This window comes from Callorhinchus milii, unplaced genomic scaffold (assembly GCF_018977255.1).
Source record: "Callorhinchus milii isolate IMCB2004 unplaced genomic scaffold, IMCB_Cmil_1.0 Scaffold3, whole genome shotgun sequence".
NCBI lineage: Eukaryota > Metazoa > Chordata > Chondrichthyes > Chimaeriformes > Callorhinchidae > Callorhinchus > Callorhinchus milii.
Genome location: NW_024704744.1, coordinates 47,259,447 through 47,278,246, shown reverse-complemented (window position 1 = coordinate 47,278,246; position 18,800 = coordinate 47,259,447). Strand labels below are relative to the sequence as shown.

Sequence of the window (18,800 nt, the reverse complement as noted above, 5' to 3'; positions counted from 1 at the left end):
GAGACAGTATTAGGATTAAATGGAAAAAAAAACATAATTTTCTCCCTTCCTCCTTTTTAGAACTGGAACGCCAGTGAATCAGGTAATGAAAAAAAATTGTTAACTTGCACTTTTTTTGAGTCGAACCCATTAAGAGAATCCAAACCAGGCTGAGGTGCATTTTTATAAGGAATCTACTTAGGATATCACATTTTCTTTGAAGTGTCCAAAGGTCATAATCAAAGACGTGAAAAGTTCTAGTTGTTGATTAAGGCATTTCTTTGGAACAACACACCTCCTTCCAAAAGTTCAGATTCTGGGTTAGGTGATGAGAATAAAACATTTTTTACATGTTGCAAGTGCCACAGATTATGTGATTTCCAAGATGTTAATTTCAATATTGTCGCATTAAAAATCATGAGACTGGTTTGGATGAAAAAACTCCTTTGCCCCTTTTTAGTTCCTCTGCTTCACAAGTCCACCTTTTGGAGCCCAAAACACAAATTTATATATTCATTATGAATTCTGAACTTAACTTAAATACAAGTGGCATTGCTTTGGATTTTGTTCAGAAAATTTAGCAATTGGAACCAGTTCAGAACAGTTGTTAGAAACTGAGACGTAATGCGAACATCAAGGAACTAAAATATAAGAAATATAAGTACAATAAATTTTAAAAAATGTATACACATCTCTGGAGAATCCAGCTCTATTCTATATTTTCTGGTGAGGTGGAGGTGTGGAAGTCCATGTCATGCATCACACCAAAAAACTTGTATTTAAGTGTGAATTGCTGGTCGATAGATTTTCCTGTTGTCTACTTTCATGCAACAAAAATTTCCTTACATATCCTTCCAGGGCTCTCCAGACAACATGTCTCCAAATTCCACTCCTGGAAAAAGTGTTGATGGAGCATCAGCAGTTGATCTCTTCTCCTCCCCATCTTCTGCAGCTCCAATAAAGTGAGTCGATATTCAAGTTCAATTCACCAACACATTAAAAGGCTTCATTACATATTCTTTGGCACCTAATTTTCTATTACTTTTGCTTGCTGTTGAACATTTCCTGTAGTGTGCACCTTGTTACAATGTGCAAATTTTCACTGTCAGAGTTCCTCTTAAAGTGAGGGTGATGTGCAATTACTAAAAAAATTATATCTCAAGGTTTCTGGATATAAATATTACATTTAAAAGAAGGATTAAATCCAGAATGTCCTATGAGTAATTGCCTTTGATGCAACAAACGCCAACACAATGCACAGTCAATCCACTTTACAATATATCCTGTGAAGGGCTTTGAGATGTCTCAATGATGTGATGAGGCGCTATATCAAATGCAAGGATTATTATTAGTATTAAACAATCTGTCTCGGTATATATTTGAACAATTCTTCTTGGTTTGTTTTAAAGTTTGATTTCTTAAGGATCTTCTGGTCATCAATACACCATCTTATTTCATTAAAGGAGAATCCAAAAATGCAGTTAGAGCTGACCCAGCATTTAGTTATTGACTATTTATTCCATGTTTTGGAGAAAGGAGTGGAGAAGCTAGTTAACCTGCAAGCAGCATAGATCAATCTCATGTGAAATAAATATCAGCAACTGTTCAGCTGATGCAGACATTTCTAGCTACATTGGAATATAATGTTGGTGGCTAGGAAGTGGACTTCTGTATGGAGATCCTGATGCTTCTGAGAGTGCAAACATGCCTCTTTTTGAACAGCATGGAGATTAGTGCAAACCTGCCTTTTTCATGTCTACCCTATCTACCCTACGATCGACAAGTGGTCTTTCAGCCATTCTGCCTCCACTCTCTGGAACTCCATTCTGGAGTCCCACTGACTCACTCCTTCTGTCCCCTCATTCAAGGCCCATCGTAAATGGTAGCAATTTAGCCCCACTTTCGGTTATCTTTCCCCTCCCCGCCCACTTGGCCCTGATCTTTCTTGGCTTCCAATTGAAGCTTGGGTGCCCAGCCATCATTGCAGATCCACTGGAATGATACCAAGGCTTCAATTATGAGGACAGGTTGCATAAACATACTCTCTGTTCCCTTGAGTTTAGAAGGTTGAGGTTTTTGAAATAATAAAGGGATTCGATAGGATAGATATAGAAAAACTATTTCCTCTGGTGAAGGAATCCAGAAAAATGTATCATTTTAAAATTAGAAATAGGCCATATAGGAGTGAAATCAATAGGCAGTTTTTCATCCAAAGGGTAGTGGAAATCTGAAACTCTCTCCCTCAAAAGGTTGTGGATGCTGGATCCATTCACATTTTCAAGACTGAGGTGGATAGCTATTTGTATTAAGAGTATTAAGAGTGGGTAATTGGAGTTGAGGTACAGATCAGCTGATCTTATAAAATGGCGGAACAGGCTCAAGGAGCTGAATGGCCTTCTCCTGTTTCTATGCTTTCATCATTGCTTTGGGACATTTCCCCATGTGAAAGGCATTATACCAAATGTAAGGATTATGTTTCATAATTTTTTGAAAAAGGATAGAAAAATGCATTTAGGAGAGTAGAACTATTCAGGAATGGCAGATGTTTGCAGTAAAACAATTTCCTGTAGGACAGGACAAAATAATACGTGGACAATTCTTGGCAAAAGTACTAATTTTTAGCAGTTCAACATAAAATTACAAATATTTTACTGGGCTGTGAAAAATGGCTAGTGTCTCATTTAAACAATGAGTGTAGCCACTTCCAAAACTTAACTGATATGAATGTGATAGGCAGCATGACTTCCTGGGGATATTGTTTATTAAAAATGTATTTAGAATGTTCCTCTGCAGTAATGCATCTGATGTTTATATCAGAAGCCACAAGCTTGCTGATGGTATCTTTTTTAAAATATAATTCCAGAATTTGATGCTGAGGGGAAATGAGTTTTGATGATTCTAAACTGGAATAGCAAAACAGCTAATCCCATTTCCTCTTTCACTTCAGTGCATCCAAATTATCCAGTGACCTTCTCGATCTACAACCAGACTTTACCGCTACAGTGCAATCGACAGTTGCTGCTAATCCACCAGCCAGTGCTTGGGGAGGTGAGAAATGGTGCATTGCTACATTGGCATGCAGGCGTAATTTTAAACTGCTGGTATCTGTTTCCCATATTGATCAACAACACGTGGAAGAGAAGCTTTGTCAGGGTGTTTAATATGTATTATGTTGTGAACCTTCTGATGTGACTTTTCTTGCAACAAAAGTTATGTATTGTAAGTTTTTAATGTGTAATGCTATGATGGAGATTTAAAAAAAACAAATGCAGAAAAATACGAATACTTTGATTAATACTTTGTCGGATCTGAGATTGCAGGAACAAATGTGATTGCATTTGCAAGAATTTAAAACAACGTATTTACTAGGAATGAATCTTTTTTCAGTTCTGTTCATTGGCAATTTTTTTGTCAGATATGCATAAAATCTTGAAAATATCAGTAGTGAAGAGCTAATCAATTCAAATGTTTGAAAAAAGCTATAGCTGTGATTGCAGAGTTGGTAGTATAACACTTCAAACTGTGATACTTACACCATCGATCTGTCAAAGCAAAATTTAACATGAGCAACACTCTGCTATCCTATCAGGGCTGCTGTTTTCATGTTGGGGTAGCTGAGGTGACTATCTCAAGCTGGCCAAGTGTATTACTCTTGTGCAGAGCCATAACTCAGAAATAAAATTCCTGTTTCCGCATGGATTCTCTTACCAAATAATTTCAACTCATTTTCTTTATCTACAGAAACATATATTTCTAAGAAAACAAAATTATTTGGTTGCAAACCTATGCACATAATAATTTATAACTTGTGAGCTAACCTGGTACCTTCTGGCAATAGATCATACTCTGTGGTTGATATTGATGTTCACTCTATATATTCAGCCATTTTGAATAGCATGTTGAGATTAATGGGAAAATGCAGTTTACTTGTTGACAGAAAAATATTTGTGGGACTTGAATTTTGATACCTTACTTTGACATTTTGCATAGCAGTGGAGTGATATTTCATTAAGCAGATAAACTACAAGATGTATTGGGAAGAGAACAAAAACCCACCATATGTGATAATAATTTTTAATTGTCATTGTTTTCTTTATCCTAAGAAATTACCTAGATGCTTAGTTATTGCATTGCTTGTTGAAACCTGAACTAAATTTTGGGGAGTCTTCATTTCTTTCTCGGAAACCATCATAATAAGTTCTTCTAATATAGAACTTCTTCTTGTCAATGCATCTGAATAAATTACCTCTTTCACCTTTTTTTTTAACTCTGCTTCTTTGGAATGGATAAAACAGATCTCTTGGGCGAAGGTGAGTGGTCTACTATAATTCATTCATCTACTGAAATATGGAATCAGCTGCTTGCGAACTCATTTGTCTTTGCATTGTTTGCCTGTTTTTTTCTAAAACAGACTGTTGGCATCTGGTTTCAGGAGAATTTTTTTTTCTCTCTTTCTTCCTCATCCTTCCTTTGACACTGGTGATGCAGATTCTCTGGCTTCTGCCCTTCCTAATGCCTCTGAGGCACCACCTACTGATTTGTTTGCAACAGAGGTTTCCCTGACAACTCCTTCCACAACTGCTGATGCCATTGCTCCTACACCTACACCTCCTGCTGTTACGTCAACTACCACTGATCTGGATCTGTTCGGAGGTCAGTTTGGGTGTTCTAGCATCTTCACCATCCATCTTCCTAAGTAATCCTGGTGTTCGTAGACATTAGCGACCTGTTGCTTCATTCTCACAATTTTCTTTGTACTGTAAAAATTGTTCTACTTGCATACACATAGGTGGATGCCTTGTGTTACAGGCATTCACCTTCTCAGTGGGCAGTGCCTTTAATATAGTTGAGAATAGATGTCAGCAAACCATCCATAAAAGTGCCAATTCTTAAGCAAATATTTTATTAGCAATAGGCTTCCTATTAAGTGTTCCCACTACTCTTTGGAAATAGGTTGGAAATATTTATGTGCATAGATGCCTAAAAAAAATAATAATTTGGTCACTCAATCCATGGCTGTTTGTGGGGTTCTGCTGTGCCCAGTGGCTGCTGCATTTCGCCGACAAAGTATACAATTAATTCACTTCATAGTATATTTTGTGAAGCGCTTTGAGACGTCTCAAAGACATGATAAGGCACTATATCAAATGCAAGGATTATTATTATAGATGTCTAGTGGCTAATATTTTGCTAATAAGTGATATAGACTCATTTTCCATTTCATTCAATGAAAATTATCAAAGGAACTCCTTGTTGAGACCACAGTGCCCTCAAATTGTATTTGTGGACACATTCGTCTCTGCTGAATTTAGAAGAATCCGGTATTTGTGTCCATAGTGCCCTGGATATGGCTCTGTCAGTGATGGGCTCGGGGAAAGGGGGTTGCCGTTTAACAGCTGAATAATACGATACAAAATTGCATTTGTATAGCGCTTTTCACGTCAGGAGGACATCCCAAGGCGCTGAAATAACCTATTCTTGTTTATTTTAAATCTAAATCTCCATTATTTCTTCAAATTATGGTGGCAGAAATGCTCAAAACAAAACATGTCTATTATCTGCTGAAGTTTCTACAGTCTGGTATGCAACCAAGGTTTGCCAGGCAACTGTTTTCTACAATCTTTAATCTTGTGCCTTTTATGTTAGAATCTGTTTTGATATACAGTAAAAGCTTATTGTACAGTTTTCTAAAAAAAATTCTGTCTGTAAACAGTCAAATATAGGATGGTAAAGATGGAATGACTTCCCATTGGTATAATTTTGAAGAGTGAATGTCAATTGGCATTTGAAGATTGACTCTAAGTGTATAAGCTGTGAGTAAGGAGCCAGCTTCTACATATAACATATAACTTGATACTTGTAGCCAGAGTTTTTGGCACTGGTGTGATGCCAATCATGAAATGGAAAATACAGTCAATATTAATACATATGCATTGAACAGGAGATAGTAAATGTACTAATTGTCTTACTTGGAGTTTTTTTTACCAGGGAGGTTACTTTAAAAATAAGTCATCCACCAGATATTGTGTGTGCTCCGGGAATAGTCTCAAGAAGCTGAAAAGCACTAAATACCCAAGGAGGATGAACCGATGCATTTTATCATGCTGGCCGTGTAACTGAAGCACATCAAATGTTACCTTTCCATCATTGGTCATGTTACTGGCGAAACACAAATGGGCACTCAGGCATCCTACAAACATTAGAGTATCACTGCACAGACAGAATACATGCCTTCACAGTAGTATTCTGTGTTGCTTCACAGATTATGCTTGTTTCCCAGTATATAACGTACTGAGCACATACAGTATATTGTTCAATAGAGGGCCACCCAATACACCTCATGTTGTAAATAGGCTTCTGGTGTGTTGGTGTCTTCAACTGTTACATTGCAGCCAATAAAAAGTTGCTGCATATCCGCTCCACCACCACCGTGGATGGGTATTGATAGATACGGTGTAGCTGGAGTACCTCTATGCTAAGACTTTCATGCTACATTTATACCACTGCAGAAAATTGCTTTGGTGCTGTTGTTGAAAGTGTCCTCCTTAGCTTGACATTTAGATGCATTGCCTTGGCAACACCCAAGGGCTTTATATTGTGTCTTCTGTGCTTTCCTAAGGTGTGTGACACTTAAAATATGAAGAAAGCACATTGCATAGAGCACCTATTGTATTTATTCTATTAACCAAGGTGAAGGGCGCATTGTGCACTACCAAGGTTGAAAGAATAGGAGTGAAAAATAGATAAAACAATAAATAGTGGTTAGATGACACCAAGGTTATTTTTTTTAAGCCTGTAGGTTGTAGGAAAAAAACAAAGGCAGGAGGAGATGAATTCCACAGTTTAGAAGATCTGGGAAAGTGTATTGGAACCAAAAATATTTTTGAAAACAGTGAGGACATGGGGAGGAGGAAAAGATTCAGAATGGTTTACTTTGAGATTTGGAGGAGCAAGACAAGATAGAAGAACAATGGGCACAGTATTTAGTAAACATAGAAAGGTTGTGGTGCAGAGAGGTTGGAAGCGAGAGGTGAGAGAATGATCACCTATTGTATCTATCACGTTATAAAACATTTACAAAGATTGGATTTTGTTGCGGTCTGGTTTACTAGTCTTGAAATTTGCATGCTATAAATGGGGCTTTTAACTGGGCGTAATCCTGCAGATTTCTGATCTGATTCTTGCTCTATATATCCTTTTTGCTTTTCTTTCTATCCTGTTGTGAATGGTGTTGGTACTGCATCTCAGATGCATTTGCAACTTCTCCTAGTGAAGAGTCAGCAACGCTTGAAGGGGCAGGAGCACCAGCAGCAGCACTCCCTGCAGCAGCAGCACTTGATGCATGTGCTGGAACTGGTGGGTCTGATATTAGCTTATTTGTGGTCTGTAATCTTTGTGAGTCATTCTTTACTAACATGGGAGCCTTACAAAGAATTAAACTGTGATTTTCCAAGCTTTAAATGATTGTATTTTAGTGCAGTGTGGCTACTTTGAGCATTAAGACACCTTCAAGTAAGTCCTGGAATGTATGTATTGTCCATGTTCTTCTGCACTGGGTTTCAGAGCTATACAAAATGGTTCTCATTTTCCAAGAACTCACATTTTCTTGACCTTCCTTTTCTGCTGATTTTTTGTATCCTTGCAGATCATTTGCCATTTGCCATCATTTGCCATGCTCCTCCAGCAAGCTGCACGTATAGTATAGTCGAGGCTACAAACATCTTCACAACCCCATCAGTTAATTTCAGCGGTTCATGAGCCAGCAGCTGAGCCATTTATCTGAATTTCATGTACACAACTTTACAATCGGCATATCCAAACTTTTTCTGAACACTTAATATATTAAATACAATAAACGGCCATTGTTCTCTGTTGAGGTTTTTGCCTCATTGTTGCTATAGTACAATAATCCAGCATGCGGTGCTATGCTCAACATATACTGCACATGCAGTGTGAATTATGCAGGAACCCAAATACTAACATCACATGGAAGAGATGGTTTCAGGAGCACTTGACTTAACACAGCAAATGTGACTCAAACTGAGCTTGTTCCCCCATGGCCCCTTGAAAGGTTTCTAATGGTCTATCGGGTGCCATCGAAAAATTCAGGAGTTTTTTAACTTCATTTTTCTCTCCAATTGTCTGTCCTCTTCACCTGGAGATTTATTTAAAACTCTTCTGAGATTCAGTTCCACGGGCACCAATTGCCCTCATTATTGTGTGAGATAATAAGAATTGTCAAGATATTCGGTCTTTGGGGAGCATCAAAGCTGATCTCAATCCTGCCCTTCACTTGACATACGTACACAGACATATGGTTTCAAGTTTGAGGTCCTTACCAATACTGAAATGGAGGATTCCACATTAATGGTTTATATGTGAAAGTTTTTTTTTAGAAAACTACTTGATCTGTTTTCCTAAATTCAAGCTCTTTAATCACACAACAATTGATTCAAGATCTGGCAACCTAAAGCTAATTTGTATTGAGGCTACTATATGAACAAATGTTGAATAATGGTTTGTTTCCCCTACTTATCACCAGTCTCATTTGAATGATGAGACTGACATTTATTTGCCAGGTACCACATATCCACTGAATCCTGTGCATATGGTTTAAAAGTATTCTTGTCCAAAACAGTTGTCTGAAATTATAAACAAAGCAGCGTATTGGCATTGGGGTCTCATCATCTAACCCTTGTTAAAAAAAGCCATTGTGATTATGTCCTTTGTCACTATATTAATTAACCGTCATGTTTGTGCAGTGAGTGCTGATGACATCATTGAGAACTCTGGTCTGGGGGAGTTATTGAGGCTGATGGTTTGAGAAAGTTAAACATCTGTAGATATTAATTTAGAACCTAAAATAGTTTGGGGTAGGTGGTCCCACAATCACAGTGAAATTTTCTTTCTGAAAGGTTTTTTTTCAACTAAACCTATTCTGCTGAATTCCTGATTTGAGCCTGTGTGTGGTATGAAGAAGTATGAAGCAGAGGCTGCACATCACACAAGAGGATGGTGCAGGACACATGCCTCCCAACAGCTATTATGCTAGAGAGCTGGTGATAGGTTGTCCACTCCTTTGGCCTGAAGGCGATGCAAAAAGACCTGCTTACATAACTTCTAACTCTAGCTTATTGCCATTGAGCTAAGCAGAGATTAATATCCTTCTTTGTCCTAGATGTCCATTACAGTAGTGAAGTACTAATAACTGGAACCAGAGTCCCCACAGGCTTCCAGTTCTGTCTGTTACTTTCCAGGAACTACAGTGGTGGATTGCGAAAGCTGAGCTTGTTTGGTAATGGCAGTCTGCAGGATGCTACTTTAAAGCTGTGAATGTATTCTGTTGGAAGATATGTTCTCAGTAATGTCTTGCAGTATTTTTTGAGGTGGGGAGAGAAAGGAGAAGAGTGCTTCCCTTTGCTTCCTCTCCCCTTCCCCGTTAAAATATTTTATTTCAATCCAAGGGTTGCAGAACCATTGCCATTACAACTATTTGTGTTGATGAGCCATGATCACACTGTCAGGTTCAGTAACTCCAGTGTTTTCCTGATGTCAGCTGGACTGTTTCAAACAAGTGCTCAAAATAATATCTTACAAAAATGACGATCTTCATTTTTTTCTGAGCTTTTATAAAACAGGGTCTGGTTTTAAGACTCCCTTTTAACCATTCAACACTCAATTAAGAAGTGTTCAAATTTGTGTTGGTCATTTGCCTAATTTTGGGTGGTGGATAGCAATTGTAGTGGGATAACCTGAACATCTAATTGCCTGTTTAGTTTTTTTGTTGTGGCTTGTTAGTGTAGAATGATCCTTTTGTAAATGCAAAATTCAGAATATGTTACAAAAGCATGATGCGACTGAATATGGTTGATACAATTTGGTAAATGCAAGACCAAGGGATCTGCAAGTGCATAGTTGTTAACCTTAGTTTTGGTTATGAATCCTTACCTTTCCATCCTTCTGACCCTTTTTCTTCCCACTTCAACCCATTTCCAAAGACCCCTTTGCCCCATCTGAAGGTAGTGCAGAGGCTGCTCCTGAACTGGACCTTTTTGCTATGAAGCCTGCTGAGGCCAGCGTTCCTGCAACTATCCCAGCAACCACTGCAGTTACCAGTACAGCTACCAGTCCAGCTACCAGTGCAACAACCAGTGCAATGACCAGTGCCATTACCAGTGCAACTACTAGTGTGACTACTACTGCTACTGTTACTGTTACTGCGACTGCTACTGCTACCACCACTGTTACTGCGACTGCTACTGCTACTACCACTACAACTGCTGCTACCACCACTGTCACCACCACTGCACCAGTTCTTGATATTTTTGGTGGTAATTTTATTCTTTATCTTGACATTTCTGATCTAAGACAACAGCTAGCTCAACAAGAACAATTTTAACATTGTACGATTAATGCTTTACAATAGACTTAAAACTTTAGCTAACGTGTAATTTCTACACCATTTGATATCTGTGAGTTTGTTTTGTAAATATTTGAAAATTATTGGGCCGGGGACGGAAGGGCTGATTCTCTGATTTAAAGGGAAAGTCTACTGATCTTGGATGAACTTAATCATGTTTTCTGCTGGTCAGTAACTTGTTCGCCTCTGAGGCCATTGAATTTGCGACAAGCAGTGGATCACACCCACAAAACGTGTTTTGCACTAAGATTTTTTGGGAAAATTAATGTTTCTGTCTTTGTTCTTAGATTTATTTGATTCCGTTCAAGAACAAAATGCGTCTACAACTCCAAAACCAGACGCAGCTTCTTGTATAGACCTGTTTGCCTCAGGTACAAAACGGTGTCCAATTCCCTTCCAAAATCTTCAGATTTTGAAGAAAAAAATATTTATTTGAAAAAAAACGAGTAATAATTTTGGAATTCATTCATCTTCTTGGAATCCATTCAGACATTAAATATAAAACCATTTATTTGGAAGAGGGAATTCTCTGGGTTTTAAACTGTTGATGTTTACTTGCTTTCACTTTCCCTTTTTAAAGATACTTTTTCAACCCCATCTCGTGGGGCTTCTCCTCTGCCTGAGAGTAGTCTCACTGGTGATCTGTTATCTGGTGAGTCATCCTTCTAAGTCTGAGCAGATGAAATTGGCAAATTTGAAAACTGAACTGCATTGCGTCTTTGTCTTCATTTGAAGTAAAGCAAAGTTTACCTTTAAATTCTGACAATTGAAATCTAAAAAATGGTATTAGAAAGTAGATGGAAGTGTAATCAAGCAGTGCCCAATCTGATGATCTTAATTCACTATCTGTAGGTTTTACAGGTTCACATTCTTGAAGCCTTAAAAACAAAGTAACCATAATCCACTGAACTGACTTTTTGTGTCAGTCACAATTCTTGTTTTGCACATTTAGAAACTGGATTATTAGATCTCAGACAGGAACCTCTCTGCATTTAATATATCCCTATTCTCAGCTATCTTGGGAATTTTCACAACCATTAAAATTCCTTTCTTCAGAAATTGAAGGAATGGGGACTCCTTTATTTTGGGTTGTGAAAACCTTTGCTGTTCAACTTTGAACCTGTACAGACTTGTTGGAGCCTGCACAAGTATTTCATGCAGAGTAAGGGTTTGGATGTCTGAAATGAGTCTGCTGTCCTGATGGGAGGTTAAGCCAGGGGCAACCTAGTGAAAACAACTGAACAGATTTCCGAGCTTCATTTCTTGTCTGACAAACTGCATGCCTTCTTGACTATTGGGATCAGTGCTACAAAGGTGACACAGGTCTATTAAATATTAGGTGGTGGGGGTATCCTGTGCTTCTGCTGTTGCTCACATATTATTTTCATTTACATTTTCTGCCTGCTACAGTTGATGCTTTTGTAGCACCGCCACCTACAATCAGTGCCTCTCCTGCTAAATCAGAACCTTCAGCGGTACTTGATCTGTTTGGTGGTGGGTATACTCTTTCAGTCTTTTTTAACCACACACTAAGCAATTATGCAACAACTAAATTGTTAAATTGTGCTGATCTTATTTAAAACTGAGGTGGTTGTTTTGCTTGCCTACATAACTTTAATTTCTAATTAATATATCTAAAGCACTTTAAGATGTTTATTTTGACTTAAAACATGAAAGGTGCTCTATAAATGTGGGTTATAGTTGAACACTAACAAATGTACTTTTTTTTATATACACTAACAAATGAAAATACCAGGCAAAATAAAAAGTTCCCTCAATCGTAATATAGAGGAGGGTTTGAATACTTATTGATCAGATTTAATTTTTATACTTTCACAAATGGAACGGCATAGGATTTCCTAAAGAAAATGACAATGAAAAGGATTTCTTAAAAATACAACTCCACACATGCCATACGTACAAGCCTTATCCCTATCTTTGTTGTTTTCCAATACATTCTGACTTGCTGGCCCAATCTAACACTGCAAGGTTTGATGTCCTTGACAGTATCAATGTCATTGTCTTTAATTTCCTCCTTACCCTGAAAACTATTTTTTAAGTAATCACAAATATTAAAACATTTTGTTAAATATCAGTTCCTTCATAATAATGATGATGATTGAAATTATTTTATTCCTAACTTCTAAATCAGTTGAAGGTTTTTCACCAAAATGAAGTGTAAATGTAATACAGTAAGATTATGTCTAAACCATTTGTAATACTGTAGGTACTTTTGCATTTTTGTTTTCACTATTTTCCCCTCAAATTTTCCCCCTGAAGCTTTTTTTACCCCTATTATTGGAATATGGTTCCATTGGCATTGTCTTCAGTTTGCTCCTTGATTAAAAAAGGATGTTGGGGATCTTTGGCGATCTTGCCCGTGTAGACATTTATTTGTAAGCGAGCTCGGACATTAAATTTTACAGGGGGGACTTTATAACCAAGCCTGTCCATATACTTAACGTCAGCAGATAATGATTGTTCCCTTCCAAAGTAATATCCCATCTACTATCCCAGTTAAAATCAGGCACAGACGAGGATTTACACTTTCCAACCTTCCAGTGAGTGATCACCACTAAAGGCTCCAGTCCGTGTTATGAGATGTATATTGTTTTCAGTGTTCTCTTTGGTTATCAACAGTTTCACCTAACTAATTGGGCTGTTTGTTTTGGCCCTTTCTAATTTTGCCAGAACATACAAACCTCAAAAGGCTTTCATTTCAATGGATACCCATTTATCTCTCCTCAATAATATAAATGTAAAATATTATTTTTATTTCTCAATAAAGGTTTTAATTCAACATGGTTTTGGAATGCAATCTCCAACGTGTCGCATGTTTGAAATAAGGGCAAGGAAATTTGATGCTTCAGATTGGGATTTTACTATTATATGAACCCATCAAAGTTAATATTGCGAACCATTCTATTTGTCCTGTCTTGTCTAAAATTAACGCTCTTAACCAAATATTTTTTACTGAAAGAATTTAGCACCATCCCCAGAATTCTAGTAGTCTTTGAATGTAATATTTTAAGCACCAACAATTCATTTTATTAACTTTAACCAGAATTTTCTTTTTTTAAAAAAATGCTATTTTATAATCACGACACAGACAAAAAACAATAAAATATGTCAAGTGTTCTCTCCTGGCTTATGCTAGTCATTATTTTTCTGACTCTCCACTGTAGTAACAGCTCCACAGAGGTTTCAGAATTCACATTGACCGAGCCACATCACCCTGCATTATTAAACCTTTCACTACTGGTGGTGTACTGTGGTTCAACAACAAAGTGTGAAATTAAACTTTGTTGAAGTGTTTCTATGTGGAATAGATCATATTAATACCTCAGGACACCATGGGGTACAGAAACGTTTGACTCATAAACCTGATCATCTTTACTTATATATTATATAAGTTCGAAATGATTGGCGGAATGTCTTCACATCCGTTGCTGCCTCATGTATTAAACATTTGTTGTTTGAATCTAAGTGTGGTGTAATTAAAGCTTCATCATATCTGGTACTTCATTGAAAAGATAGAAATGTAGACCTATGTGTACAATTTCTAATGCTCGTGGAAACAATTGGATTGAGTTTGGTGCTTTCTTCATTTTTGTGCTGCATTGTTGGATCACATTGATAGATGCTTTTGGCAGTTCAGCTGCCGAGCCTCAATCTTCCACCCAGGCTGTTTCCAGTTCATCTGCTTCATCGGCGGATCTGTTAGCTGGTAACTGATTTTTAATTTATTTGGGGCTTGGGCGTGGGCAATGGTGTGTACTGTGCAAGAGAAGAAGACGGACACAAATGGTGTCTACTCTTGAAGTGTCAGTAGCCTGGATTTATACTAGGTATTTTGCTAAGTAATTTGGTGATAGTGTGTGTTTTCCTGAGTGAATGTTGTTTGCAGTGCTGTGGATTGATTGATTTATTTATTATTTATGTGATCGTTACTAGTTTTATATTGATTGTATGAAAATCTAGGCTATTAAGTTAGTGATGATGAGAGATTGATGTCATTGTACTTCAATATTATAAAATCCAATGATTTTCAGGTTGTCAAGAATCCACCACACTCGACGCCCTTGCCTGCCTCACCTCCCAAACTGCCTCCTATTCCCGATCCTCAACCTGGTTCACCAGCCACCTCCTCTCGCTCAAGGGCCAGGTGTGGGCTGCCAAATCCACTTAGCTCAAATCCGGCCTAATGGTCCATCGGCACATCTGGCTGGACCACATCAAAATCTATCGCTCCGCTCTCACCTTGGCTAAATCGTCCTTCTACTCCAGGTTAATCCTGGAGGTGAAGGGCAACCCCAGGTTCCTGTTCTCCACCACCAACCGGCTCCTTTGCTCTCCCCGCCAATCCTCGCAGATTCTTTCCTCCAACTCCCACTGCGAGGAAATGCTGGACTTCTTCGAGTCCAAAATTGAGGGAATTCGCTCAGCTGCCACTGCCCTCCCAACTTCCACCCCTTCCCTAACAACCCCTCCCCTACACTCTGACCACTACCCATCCCTCCTTCCATACCTTTGAAATTATCACCCCCTCCTCTGTCATCACCACCATAACCTCCATGAAGCCCACCACCTGCTCCATGGACCCCATCCCTACCCCTCTCCTTAAATCCCAGCTCCACCTCCTTGCCCCACAACTCGCCAACATCATCAACATCTACGTGTCATCTGGCACTGTTCCTTCCCCCCTCAAAACAGCCACTATCACCCCCACCTTGAAGAAACCTTCCCTTGACTTATTACAGCTATCCAGCTACTGGCCCATCTCCCCCACCTCCCTTTTCTGTCTAAGGTCCTTGAGAGAGCCATTGCCTCCCAGCTTTGCTCTTTCCTCTCCTCCCACTCCCTCCATGAGCCCCTCCAATTGGGTTTCCGTGCTGCCCACAAGGTCAAGGTCACAAATGACATCCTGACCATGTGTGACCAGGGCTCCTTCTGCCTCCTCGTCCTCCTCGACCTCTCCGCCCCTTTTGATACTGTGGACCACTCAATCCTCCTCCACCACCTCTCCTCTCACCTCAATCTTCAAGGTTCTGTCCTTGACTGGTTCACGTCCTACCTTTCACACTGCCTCCACTTCGTCTCTGCAAACGGCTTCTCCTCCAGCCCCCGCACCGTTTCATGCTGCGTTACTCAGGGCTCTGTCCTCGGTCCCCTCCTCTTCACCCTCTCCTTGGTGACATCATCCGCAGACATGGGGTAAATTTCCACATATATGCCGATGACACCCAACTCTGTCTCTCTGCCTCCACCCTCAATTCCAGGACTACTGGCGTCCTGACCGACTGCCTGTCCGACATCAAGTCCTGGACGAGGGACAACTTTCTCCAACTGAACGTCAGCAAGACCGAGACCCTCCTGATTGGCTCAAGCTAGCGCCTGATGCACTGGCAGCATCAGCCTCCACGGCTGCACATTCAACCTCACTAAGCCAGTCAGGAACCTGGGTGTCTTGTTTGACCTTGAACTGTCCTTTCTCCCCCACATCTGCTCCATGACCAGCACTGCCTACCACCACTTCCGCAACATTGCCAGACTCCGCCACTGCCTCACCCCTCAGGCTGCCGAAACCCTCACTCACGCATTCGGCACATCAAGGCTCCATTATGGAAACTCCCTCCTCATTGGCTTTTCCAACTCTTCCTGTCACAAGATGCAGTTCATCCAAAACTGCAGCTTGTGAACTCTCGCGCACCAGGCTCCGCAACCCCATCACTGCCACCCTCGCCCGACTCCACTGGCTCCCCCAGAGGATTGAGTTCAAGATCCTCATCCTCACTTTCAAGGCCATCCATGGCCTTACCCCCTCCTACCTCTCTGACCTGCTGACTCCCTACCAACCTGCCAGCTCCCTCCGATCAGTGGGCTCCGGGCTGTTCCATGTCTCCCGCCCGACCCGCCCTACCATCGGTGGCCGGGCTTTCAGCCTCTCTGTCCCCACACTCTGGAAATCCATCCCACAGTCCTTCACCTCGCTTCCTCCCTCGCATCCTTCAAGGCCAGTCTCAAGACCCTCCACTTCGATCGTGCCTTCAATCGCCCTCCCACCTCTCTGCCTTCGCTCACCCCAACCCCACCCCTACCCCATGCTTGGGTCCTGACCCCTGACTGTTCAGCGCCTTGCGACGTCCTCCCGACGGAAAGGCGCGCTACAAATGTAATTTTGTTGTTGTTGAAATGTCTGTCTATTCACAAAGTGTTTGTTAGAAATCAGTGTAATCCCTCTCAATACTATTCATAACCATAAAGAACAGAACACACTTGGTGTGGCAGTACCATACTTACGTTTGTTGTTTGTTTCTCTAAGGCTTTGGAAATGCATTTATGGCATCACCTGCTGCACCTTTGCCTGCAGTTCAAAACAATGTTTTGCAGCCCAACTTTGAAGCAGCATTTGGTATGACAACCACAGGCGGGACTTTTGATGCATCAGGTAAAACAAGTAAATCAATGTATTGCTTTCTTGGTAAGGGATTGAGGGGGGAAGCTCGTAATGTATTCAAAACAGCTTGATGGATTTGCAACTTTATTTGACTGGATTGCAACTTTAATAAATACTGGCCTGTTTCAGAGTTTCAATATAAAGCAAACTTTCATCTCCCAACAGAGATAAAGATTGAATTCCAGTCATGTCCTCTTTGGTTTACTTGCCAATTTGTCATTTAGCAGGTGACTCTCAAAGTGCTGGGAAAGGGATATTCATGTAAAACTTCAGAGCAGAATATTAATGCAAGAACAAATTCTTACATATTAAATTTGAATGTATCTTTCAAGAGTACAGTTTTACACAGTGTTTGAAATGTGCTTGATTGTCTGATAGCTTACCATATTTCGTATCCTATTAGGAAAGATAGTTACTAACCATTTGAAATACTATATTTCGAATGTAAACATGTGAAAGAGGTCAGTAATATACGTATTGTGTAAGTCCTTTGAGTATTGTACTTTTAAAAAAACATAAAAACAATATATACTGTAAAATAAATTTTAAATGCTATGTTTATAAAGAGAATTGCATTGCGAAATGCTTGCAGTTATTTCAGTACTCAAAGGATTGCGTTTGTTTAATAGATGAATGAAGAATAGACACTTGCTAACTACAATAGTGTCCATTTTTTGTACGTCAAAGCTGCATGAGAGTTAGGATGGATCTTGAAGATTCTGTTTCTAATCACAGTTAAATAGTGGCACCTTCGTTACTCTCAGTATTTGCCAGGGCTGAATAGTTGCTATCTAAAATTAAGAATTCTGCATGATTTTGCTTCTGCTGTAAAGAACGTACTCTAATGCAACAACTGCTGTTCAGTATTGAGCTATAGCTCTCAGTTCTTAACAGTGCTGTCACCTTTTATTTCTCTTCCATTTCACACCATCAACGTTGGGTCCTTGTTTGCCACGGTTTCATTATTGGTGAGTTTTTTGCCTTAAAACTGACTTGGCTTAATTTGTACAATGATCAGATACGCACAGTTGCCACATTGTATGCTGCAGTGCTGCTTGAGCTATAAGTGGAAAGATTAACATGCAACAAATATGACGAATCAGTTAAAAAGAAAAAAATGCTGTCCCTGTTTTGATAATATGCATAATCAATATGATATAACTATTAAAGAAATTCTATCTGATTAATCTTGCCATTTGTTTAATAGATATGTCAGTTGTGTCAGTCTGGAGTAGAGGTAGCACTCTAGTCTCTGAGTCAGAAGATTGTAGTTTCAACCCCTTATGTCAGGATTCGGAATCACATATCTAAAATGACACTCTAATGTAGCACTGGGGGGTGTTGCATTGTTGGACGAGCCGACTTTAGGATGAGACATGAAACTGAGTCCTGTCTGCCCATTCGGGTGGATGTTATAGATCCTATGGCGTTATTCGAAAACAGAAAGGGAGTTTCTCCCGGTGTGCTGGCCAACAAATCCTCCCAATAAAACGATTGATCACTCATTCCATGGCTGCTTGTGTGACACTGCTCTGTGCAAACCGGCTTTTGCAAGTTTGTTATTATCAGACTTGAGCACAGTGTTTAACTTGACCAGTACCTGCACTATAATAATCCTTGCATTTGCACATTATCATGTCATTGAGACACCTTGAAGTGCTTCACAGAATATATTGACTGTGTATTTTGAGGGCAAAACGCAGAAGCCAACTGCTCACAGCAGTGTCTCACAAATAATCGATGGATTTGAGTGACATTTTTCTAAAGGGATGATTACCCCCGGAAAAGCGATCCTCCAATCGACTAACAACCGAGTTCCTACTTATTGCTAAAATAAATAGAGATGTGTGAGTAAGGAAACGTGCCTAACGTTTCACCCCGCCCGGGAATGGAACTCGTGTCCTCTTGCTTGCGAGGCAAACGTGCTAACCACTACGCTATGGG

At 39.6% G+C, this 18,800-nt stretch overlaps 1 protein-coding gene across 3 annotated transcripts in view; it reads left to right on the top strand.

Annotated features, from left to right (window-relative positions):
* Positions 1-18,800, top strand: part of snap91a (synaptosome associated protein 91a) — a 146,728-nt gene that overhangs the window by 100,680 nt on the left and 27,248 nt on the right. For 2 of the 3 annotated variants that reach the window (XM_042332911.1, XM_042332910.1), the window contains exons 11-22: positions 61-82; positions 838-941; positions 2,927-3,027; positions 4,275-4,289; positions 4,468-4,632; positions 7,228-7,335; positions 9,978-10,310; positions 10,687-10,770; positions 10,980-11,051; positions 11,810-11,893; positions 14,040-14,126; positions 16,722-16,847. In XM_042332911.1, the coding sequence (XP_042188845.1) occupies positions 61-82; positions 838-941; positions 2,927-3,027; positions 4,275-4,289; positions 4,468-4,632; positions 7,228-7,335; positions 9,978-10,310; positions 10,687-10,770; positions 10,980-11,051; positions 11,810-11,893; positions 14,040-14,126; positions 16,722-16,847 (1,301 nt within the window). Of the gene's footprint in view, positions 1-60; positions 83-837; positions 942-2,926; positions 3,028-4,274; positions 4,290-4,467; positions 4,633-7,227; positions 7,336-9,977; positions 10,311-10,686; positions 10,771-10,979; positions 11,052-11,809; positions 11,894-14,039; positions 14,127-16,721; positions 16,848-17,874; positions 17,929-18,800 lie in introns of those variants that run through there. The other variant, XM_042332912.1, reaches the window with a different exon arrangement.